This window comes from Brassica oleracea, chromosome C4 (genome assembly GCF_000695525.1).
Source record: "Brassica oleracea var. oleracea cultivar TO1000 chromosome C4, BOL, whole genome shotgun sequence".
Lineage (NCBI taxonomy): Eukaryota > Viridiplantae > Streptophyta > Magnoliopsida > Brassicales > Brassicaceae > Brassica > Brassica oleracea.
In genome coordinates this window covers 35,880,568-35,891,083 of record NC_027751.1, presented here as the reverse complement: position 1 = coordinate 35,891,083, position 10,516 = coordinate 35,880,568, and the positions used below count along the sequence as shown (strand labels likewise).

General features: G+C 38.6%; 1 protein-coding gene across 1 annotated transcript; it reads right to left on the bottom strand.

The window, feature by feature from the left end:
- Positions 1 to 9,428: 9,428 nt before the first annotated feature.
- On the bottom strand, positions 9,429 to 10,516 carry LOC106338765. The gene is made up of 3 exons (XM_013777665.1): positions 10,441 to 10,516; positions 9,678 to 10,226; positions 9,429 to 9,607 (listed from the first exon to the last, which is right to left on the bottom strand). Exons 1-3 carry the CDS (start codon positions 10,514 to 10,516, stop codon positions 9,429 to 9,431), a joined length of 804 nt encoding a protein of 267 aa, XP_013633119.1.

The following is a 10,516-nucleotide window of genomic DNA, read 5'->3' as shown; positions in this document are numbered from 1 at the left end:
TCGTTGAAGATTAATTACCAGTCGATTTCTCACACAATCAGACATTGTGTCTCTTGTAATCTGATATACAAGATTGGACTTTTTATTTTTGCTTTTGATATTCTTATGATATCTCTATCTACCTCAGACTGATATACAAGATTGGTCTTTTTATTTTTGCTTTTGATATTCTTATGATATCTCTATCTACCTCGTCTGTTCGATTTAATGCACCCGTTTTCATTAACTACGATGTAACTTTGACATGATGAACTAAGATCAAATTTAATTATGAGGAGCTTGATAGTCTCGTATATGGATATTCCTATGATGCGAACATGAGTGATGATGATTAGCATATCGCCTGCTTTTCGTCTGGTTAGTTGTTTCTCTGGAAACTCTATCTATCTCGTCTCTTTTGATTGAACGGCCCATTGTCTTAGTTTTATGAGAATATAGTTAGGATTAAGCGTTGTAGGGAGGGAGATGGTACTATTAGACGCACTGCACCTTCTACTCCAGGATTAAGGAAGCTATCATATCGTCCTTCCTACAGTGATGATGGACAGATTCTTATTTGATAACCAAAGCGGAAGATACTTCTAGACGTGAGATCTCTCAAACCCTGAAGAGACTTTCATATTTGCCAGATTTTCCCTGCATTCTTAATTGGATTATGGGCATATCATATGGTGCATATCTCATGATGTACAAAATATCCCTAATGCGCGTACAACTTATTCGTAAAACTGGCAATCTCAATATTATACATATGAATTCTACTGTGAATCGACAGTAAGAGAAAAAAATTTCATCATCAAAAAGATCAGAGAGAAAAAGAAAGAAATAGTGATTGATAGGTACATGAAACGCACCACCACATGGCTACACATCTGCAAAAAACCAATATATTGAAAACTACACGAATTATATGAATTGCATGATGACATCACTGAACTAATTTGTGTTAGGTTTCTAACACCATAAATATAATTTGAAACTTGAAAAAAGGGCTGGATTGAAATTTGGCACCATCCGGTGAATTATCTTTTGAGAAACGGATCATAATATATATCCAAATGATCAAAAACAAAATGAACACAAGTAGATCAAGTATACAAAATCCAATGCTATACATCAAAGAACAGTTAAATGTCATCAGAAATTGCTGGATTAAAGTTCGATATATATACTCTAATGGCTATTAGAATTATGTTGATATATAGTGTTAGTAGCATATAACATATATTAGTTCAAGGTTATTGTAAGAGAAATTGCATCATACATCCATCAAACAAATTATAATTCATCCACTAACTAAAAACCCTGATTTTTCGATATACCCTGCACACAATATACAATAATGTCATATTGCCCTTCTCAACCAACCGGAAAACCGTCTGAGTAAAAAAATTTAAAAATAATAAGGAAACTGTTCAGTTTACTTCGTGGCCGCTCCCTTTTCACCCATTAAAATATATTTACTTTACCTTTTCTTCTTTATCGGTTGCGGTGAATACTTCCATCTTCTGTAACTCAAAGCTTCATCGACGGTTAAAGATTTCATCCATTCGCTGCGCATTCACTGCTGTCATCTCGGATTTCTAATTATTCTCCCTTCTCTCCGTTGAAGACAATTTGGTGGGAGCCAGAATTAGGTTGTCGCCGAGTCACGATTCCAACGGTGTCGGAACGAAGCGTTTCAGAGTAAGGCTTCTCCGTCTCTGCTTCGCAACTTATTTAAAATTTGTTGGGGTTTATTGTCTAAACGAGTGTCAATTTTGAGTTACATTGCGTGATTGCTTTGATTTTGACTGATTATGTGTGTTAATTACATCGACCTCGTTATCTCCTCTACTTTGGAAATTAGTTTTCATTGCAACCTTCTACTTTGTCATCATATCAGTCAAAATATAGTGGTCCCGTTACCCGAAACGCATTAGCAGTGGTTTAGAAGAGAAATTTCGTGATTGTTACTCTCACTTTTTACCGCAATCGTTTTAGGTTAGCAGAGCGTTATATTTCACATACATCGAATATTCTAGGTGATTATCCATTTCCAATCAATTGCATGCTTATCCATTTCTGAATTATATTATGCTGATGTACTATCTGAAAATACATTCTATTACATATCGGATGTTTTGCTATACCATTTGCCAGGAACGGTAAACAAACTTATGCAATTGATTATATGAATTTGTTGCAGATTATAATGGACGAATTAGGCCTTCCAAGTAGAATGTTCGCGTCAGGGGCTGAGCCATCAGGTCGTAAACGTGTTAACAACTACTTCAAGCAACCGGGGCATGAACCACAGAACGTCCCTCTAGACGTCCCAACATTGCTTAGGATGGCGGCAGACGCGTATGAAGAGAGGGTTATGCCCATGTTTGAAGGTTACGTTCTGAGTTTGAAGGGGCATTTCAACAGAGAAGTGGGAGTCCTCCGTACTGATCTTCAATCTGCTACAACATCTATTCGACAATTGGAAACCTCAGTAACAACCGAGACAATTGGAAACCTAGGTAACAACCGAGTTTGAGAACATGAAGAAGTTAATAAAGGGTCCGGGGTACAATGATGAGGAACCACAGATCGGTGGAGGAAGTCCGTATAGACTGTATTTTCCTTATTGCGGTCCAGATCATGACGTTAGAGGCGCATTTGTTCCCCCGGCGAAGGTCGGTGTAATCTTATCTTTCACATTTCCATTCACCTTTACTATTCCATTTAAATAGTCATCATAATCTCCATTATAGTATTGTATTGATTCTTTATGTGGTAATCACAGGGAAACGCATCCGCTCCTGTCTATGCAGCCTCCACCGCTTCTCCAGGTGTCTCTAAATAGGGTGAAGATAATGTCTCGTTACCCTCTTTGTTAACCTCTGATATAGGGTCAATGCGGATTCAGGGACACCGAGTGCTTTCTCCTGATCCTCCACAACCATCGGTCCTACAGACGGAGTTCAGTGTAAGCTCACTTCCTTTGAATGGTGAACATTGTCATTAGTTTTGTGTTGATAACAAGTTGGTTCTATTTCATATGGATCGTCTTACTATTCTATATGAATCGCAGGAATCAGCTGCGGTTTATGTCGATTCGCACGGTGGTCCGTCAGGTGATAAGGATACTGAATCTATGGGTCCGGTCCCTTCAAACGTTGAGCCTCCACTGGCCCAATCAACAGGATGCAGAGATCATGTCGTTGTTGAGCCTATGGAAACTCACCCCCATGACAGTCATGAAGCGCCGCCGCAGGTATGTGGGCTTAGAAATATATAACATATGATCTTCGAGTCATCTAGCTATGCACATACAGGCATTTCGAATAAGCATAATCTCGCTTTTGTAGGACCCTTTACCTACCGTATCTGAATCCCACACTGTCCCTGACGTCTCTGGAGTTGTGAACCAAATTCTATCTGATGCTGGAATCAGCAAAGTAAGTTTATCTTATAATGCAATTTTAGCCGGAGAATTGCTATTCATTAACTGTCATAGGGAATAATAAATACGTTTCCTGATTGATTAATGTCATTCTTATGTTATGGTTCCCAGGAATTACCTCATCCATCAAATTTGCCCGGTAACGTTGTTGGAGGCCAATGTCAGAGTTCTAAGTTTGGTACAAGAAATGAGCAGGTAACTCGTTTTCCGGTTTCTCTGTTGTTTGTGTCGTACAATTTCTATGAAATAGATACTATACCACAAAAACAGTATAGTACATTTTCGTGCCTTTAATGTCTGCCCATGTGGTTGCAGCAGGAGCTTCCTCATCCATCACCAGCTCCTGCTAACGTTGCTGCAGGCCCAAGTGTGAGTTCCAAGTTTGTACCAGAGAATGAGAAGGTAACTCATATTAATTGCCCCTGCTTTCTCATTGTCTGTGATTGTCTTAACCGTAGGTGGTATAGTACCGTTGGTTGATTCGATAATCGTTGTAGGAAACTATATCTGTTGGCAGTGAAACGCATGGTTCTGACCCCGTGGAGGAACCTTCGGAGTTGGGTGTTGAAAAAAATGATGAGGTCGATGGGTCTAGCAATCCTTCTCCATCAAAATTTAAAATACTTGTCTTTATCCTCTTTCTCATTGCCCCCTATTAGTTGTAGATATAAGCGTAATACAAACTTTTGTTTTCTTAATAGGGTGTGGGTGATGTGCCAGCAGCAGACGATGCTGCAGGTGCTGGTGCCAGACGAGTTAGTAAACGCAAGCACAATAGTCCACAGCGGTTCAGTCCTTCGGAACCGACAGTGCGTAAGGAAGCAACCAAAAAATCCACGAAAAATGTTCCGGGCAATAAATAGGCTTCCAAGCGTGCAAAAAAGAACGCCCCTGCGTCATCTAATCCTACACCCCCTACCAGGGGGTTGCCCGTCTTTATTGGGGGCTTCAATGCTTTTGCTCCTCCAACCCCAGAAAACCGAGATGCTTTCTTGAAGCGGTTAAATGCAGCTAAGTATGTCTGATCGTGTACTTTTTCAACTTTTGACTTTATACTGTACTTTAATTTATAGTATAGTAGACTATACTATACTATATTACTACTAATGTACCGTTTTTAACGACTTCACCATATGAAATGCCCCAGATCAGTGGACGTCTCCAGCGGTTCCGGTTATTCTATTTCAAGTTTAGGCCCTCTCTTCGCAATGGTGTTTGTTCGCATGAGGTATTTTCTTTATTTAAATACGACCGGCTATTGCTTAGTACATCATTTCTATGGATTAGCTCGAATTTCATTTTAGGCTTTGGACCGTGTGGTGACCTTCATATGTAACCGACGTGACCGTTTACCATCTGCTAGATTTGAGTTCGTCCCGCCATCGTTTTTCCTCGAGCTGATGCGTAATTACGCCGGGTTTGATGCCATCAAAGAGAAGCACAAGTTTGCGTTCTCCACCCTATTAAACCACAGTTTATGCACCGTTCTGGGTGGTATACTCACGTTGATTTCGTCTAAAGTCTGTTTCTTATTAAAAAAAACCACTGGGTTGGTCTCATTTTTGATATGAAGATGTCGGCTATGTATGTCGTCGACTCTAACTCCGCATGCCCCTCAACTGTAGATGTTACCTCCTATCTCACCCCGATCTCGACCATGCTGCCTCACCTTATTTCTAGGTACTGTCTTGTCCCCAATCCTGGTGAGATGAACTTCAGCCCCTTTCCTATTTCTCAAATATAAGTCTCGGTTCTCCTTGAACACCCAGGTAAAAATATTTACTTCCGCTCAGCTTTAGGCACCAATTTTTTCATATATAAAAGTTTACTCGTTTTCAAATATGGATAGGTTTCTCGGGTGTTGCTGCCCTTATACTGCTAGACATGGTAGCAGCTGATCAGCCTTTGAACAGGCTTTCCTTGACTGAAGAAGAAGTACGTGTAGCAGCGGAGAACTATGCGATTGCATCTTTGTCTATCGGTTAGGTTGGAGGTTGATTGTGTTGTATACCCAATGTTTTATTATGACACTATATCCTGTTTCTTTCTTTCTCTTAACTCCCAATTTGGATTATTTCATTAGGATGCAGTCTCACTTTGATCCAATGTTTACTTCAAACAATGTATGTCATTTTAACTAAATGCATGTTAGTAAAGTACTTCCCTTTTAACTAAATGCATGTTAATACACTGCTATCCTTATGTTACACTACACTACCTAGACTATATAGTATAGTATTTGAGGAAATAGAACTGTTTAGGAGAGGATGTGGGTTAACTTTTTCCATGGTTAGGGTTTAGATTTCCTAAATGGTAAACGATGTGAGTTCACATATCCATATTAGAGTTTAGTTATCCATATTAGGGAATAGTTCTTAATATGGTAATATGTTTCACTGCTTCCACTGTCGTTACAATATACCATATATACTAAATAGTACAGTATTTAGTGAGGGAAATTTGTTTTCTTGTATGATGTGGGCTAACTATTTCCATAGTTATTATGTGGTATATGTAGGTTCACATATCCATTTTAGGGTTTAGTTGTCCATATTAGGGTAGTTATCCATATTAGGGTTTAGTAGTCCATATTAGGGTTTAGTTATCCATATTAGGGTTTAATGAGGGACACTTGTTTTCTTATAGGATGTGGGTTAACTATTTCCATAGTTATTATGTGGTTTATGTGGGTTCACATATCCATATTAGGGTTTACTTATCCATATTAGGGTTTACATATCCAAATTAGGGTTTACTTATCCATATTAGGATCTAATGAGGGACACTTGTTTTTCTTTTAGGATATGGGATAACTATTTCCATAGTTATTATGTGGTTTATGTGGATTCACATATCCATATTAGGGTTTAGTTATCCATATTAGGGTCTAGTTGTCCATAGTATGTGAAACTATACTATCTCCGGTAAATAGTATAGTATTGAATGAATGACACTTGTTTTTTTATAGGATGTGGGTTAACTATTTCCATAGTTATTATGTCGTGTATGTGGGTTCACATATTCATATTACGGTTTAGTTATCTATATTAAGGTTTAGTTTTCCATATTAGGGTTTATTTATCCATATTAGGGTTTAATGAGGGACATTTGTTTTCTTCTAGGATGTGGGTTAACTATTTCCATAGTTATTATGTGGTTTATGTGGGTTCACATCTCCATATTAGGGTTTAATTATCCGTATTAGGGTTTAGTTGTCCATAGTATGTGAAATTATTCTATTTCCGTTAAATAGTATAGTATTGAGTGAAGGACACTTGTTTTCTTCTAGTATGTGGGTTAACTATTTCCATAGTTATTATGTCGTGTATGTGGGTTCACATATTCATATTACGGTTTAGTTATCTATATTAAGGTTTAGTTTTCCATATTAGGGTTTATTTATCCATATTAGGGTTTAATGAAGGACACTGGTTTTCATCTAGGATGTGGTTTATGTATGTTCACAAATCCATATTAGTGTTTAGTTATCCATATTAGAGTTTAATGAGGGACACTTGTTTTTCTTCTACGATGTGGGTTAATTATTTCCATATTTATTATGTGGGGCATATGGGTTCACATATCCGTATTAGGGTTTAGTTATCCATATTAGGGTTTAGTTATCCATATCAACCCAGCATATTTCAACCCTTTACAACATCCATACTATATATGTTACATAGAATATTATATCGCGCTATACTTGCGGGCTTCACCGGCTGGGATATGTATTAATAATTTCTCTTTGGTTTATGATTTAACTGGAGTTGTAGGGTTTAGTTTCACTATATGGGGTTTCTTTTTAGCATTACCAGTGTTTTCACCCGGTTGTACAAAATTAACAAAGCATTTAAGTAATCCATAATACTCAGCCGTCATGATTAACCAACCCAATGGTACAACGTACGGGGAGTGGGTTCACATTTCAATATTAGTGTTTAGTTATCCATATTAGGGTTTAATTCTTTATCTACGACTAGGTTCGTGATTTTGTAATAGGTTGCGCCTTCCCAATAGCGTAATTCTAACATTTATAATTACCATACTATTTAATACGAATAGTATAGTAATATATTGTATACTCGCGGAGGCCAGTACGATTGTCTCTACAATGTTGTCATTTTGGAATATTTAGTGGAGAAAGACATCATTATATTCACATCAAAAGGTCGGCGGGTGTTCCGTGCAACTTGCACATACTTTGTGCTTCACATAGGGTTTATATAGCATACTATTTACATAGTAAATACATCGATATGTGACAGCTCTGCATATATTCGTGTATTTAGTTAAAATTTGCTTCACTTCCCCATCATACTTCATTTAGAAGGCCAGTCCGTAGATGGCAAAGGCTTTCGCTTATTCACCCAGTTCCCCAAAAGAAGCTTCGAACTGCCTTCATATGCCTTCTCCATAGTCACGTACTTTTTATATAGGGTTACGGCAGGACGCCTTGTTGTGACCTGAACGGCCACGACGTTTGCATTTCCTAGAGGATGAGGTGCCTCCTTTCTGCAACATTAGGACAATACTAATGTCATTGACAAAGGAACATCAAAAATTCATATCTAATATATCATACCATATCAACCCGTCTATATACCATTTACATGTAATATACTATATGTCATATAGCATAAGTGTTCGCTAATGTATGTTGAATACTCTATTCAATAGCATCATTATCATCTATCCAAGTTTGTCTCCCCCTTACTCTCATGTACTGATATAAAGGAAAGATGTACCTTATACTATACCATAACAACCCGCCTATATACCATTTACATGTAATATACTATATATGTCATATACCATCAAGTATTCGGTAATGTATGTTGAATACTCTATTCATTATCATCGTCATCACATATCCAAGTTTGTCTCCCCTTACTCTCATGTATTCATCAAAAGGAAAGATGTACCTTATACTTCCTGCGGGAGAGAATGCAGACTTTCCTTGGACGGCCAGGTGGGCGGCGCACCGTCGGTGGGAGAAGGTCATTTGGAGTACCACTCCCTATTTCTATCCCTCCGACTGATGGGACCGGGTAAATTTTTCCTGCATATCCTTGTCTCCAAGTTGTCACATAGTATGGTGGCGCCACCAAAGCATCAGAAGGGAAGCCAATCCTTGTTGCCGTAGCTAGAGCATGAATACATGGTATGCCAATCGAGTTGTATTCCATACAACTGCAGCTGCCAGATCCTAATAAAACGGTGAAGCACTCTCCTGCATTGTCCTGCACTTAAAACTCTAACTCCCCAATATCACGTACTGATAAACCGGTTGACAGTCATAGTTCTCCTCAACCAATTTCTGGGCATTTGGTGTGAGGGTTCCTTGCTCTCGGTTTGCTTTTGCTCTACGCAATGCTAGCCAGCCCATAACGGTCATGCGTATGTATTAAAACATAGTGATAAGTGGATATTCTCTTGCTTCCTTAATGACACCATTCCAAGTTTCAGCAATGTGTGAGTCCATCATGTTGTACCGCTGGCCTTGAAATGAGCTCTAGTCCAGTGGTCAAAACCTGAAGAAGATATAGTATGGTATGAGTTATTATGTTTTAATAATTGTACTATATTCGAGTTTGGTAGACATACCTATGTCAACCAAATATGCAACACATGCATGGTTTATTTTCTGGATCTCAATAAACTTCTGATTAAACTCGGTAACCGTGAATGTCCGTGCAGCCGCAGACATAAGGTTTGCGAGCCTGCTTTTTTTAAATGTTGCCTTTATGTTTCGCCAAAGATGGACTACACATGCAACGCGATGAGCGTGATGATAAATCTGGTTGTCAAAAACATAAAACTCCAATTATTACCATACTGTATGAATAAAATGAGCCCGCAAGCGTTAGACTATTAACAAAATATGGTATAGTCGAATTTAAATAGTACAGTACAGGTGGTACCTTTCTAAGACCACTGTAAATATTGGCATGTCGATCTGATATGAAAACCAAGCACGGTACATCATAAAAAAAGTTTATAATTTCTGGAAAAAGCATTCCCAAGCATCGTCGTTTTCACTATCAACCACCGCAAAAGCTAGAGGAAATACTTGGAAATTTCCGTTTTGTGCAGACGCTGTAAGTAGGCAGCCACCAAACTTCCCTTTCAATGACGTCCCATCGACAACAACCACTTTGCGCATGGACTGATACCCTGAGATTGATGCCCCATATGCAACAAAAAAAATACTTAAATCTTGTTCCCCCATCTTCGACATCCGTACTCTGCAAGAAGCAGGTCGTTCCTTCATTTGACGACTGAAGGAGAGCTAAGTAGGCGGGTATAAGTGAGGAACTTCCTACCATTGTACCCATCGCATGGTCCATTGCAAGCTCTCTAGCTCTCCAAGCTTTCCAATACGATACATTCACATGAAACTCATTCAACAGTATTTTCCTAATTGTTGCTGCAGTTGGGCCACGCTTAATTCCAACAAACCTTGATTGCATTATCTCGCCTATAACCTGAGTGGTTGCCAGTTTATGGTAGTTGCAGCGCTCATCTACGGTGCATGAGTGAATAAGTTTTGCTTGACGAACTTGAAATTTCCCACTAGCATCCAGCAGAACCGCATACACGCGCCACGGGCATCCAATGCCCACGCATTGGGAAAGTAGCATTGACGGACTCGAGCGGGGTGTACTGAAATGGAACTTCATATTCATGGCATGAATGGCTAGTTTGATTTTGCAGTCAGTTTTGGATTTGAAGACATGGCCAACGTAAATGTCATCCCCCTCGTACTGTATGTCAGCAAGGGCAGTATCCACACCTACAAATTTACATTTTGTCAATAACAAGTAATTAAAATATGATATAGTATGGTGTATGTCAGCAAGGGCAGTATCCACACCTACAAATTTACATTTTGTCAATAACAAGTAATTAATATATGATATAGTATGGTAAGTATTAATCTCGACAAATTCAAATAGTTCTATACTATATAACTATAGTACGTAGTGGCACATTGTTTCTTGTTATACCTGTCCCCCGGCGATCGTTGAAAACTGGTGGGGCATCCTTTCCAAATAGAGCTGGAGTATATAGGTCGTTTAGCAT

Excerpts from the sequence above, each read along its gene's own strand:
- LOC106338765 (XM_013777665.1), bottom strand. The coding sequence starts at position 10,516 with ATGCTAAACGACCTATATACTCCAGCTCTATTTGGAAAGGATGCCCCA. Across the intron at positions 10,227-10,440 it reads CAACGATCGCCGGGGGACAG|GTGTGGATACTGCCCTTGCT; the intron begins GTATAACAAGAA and ends GTAAATTTGTAG. Across the intron at positions 9,608-9,677 it reads AACGACCTGCTTCTTGCAGA|GGTATCAGTCCATGCGCAAA; the intron begins GTACGGATGTCG and ends CATCAATCTCAG.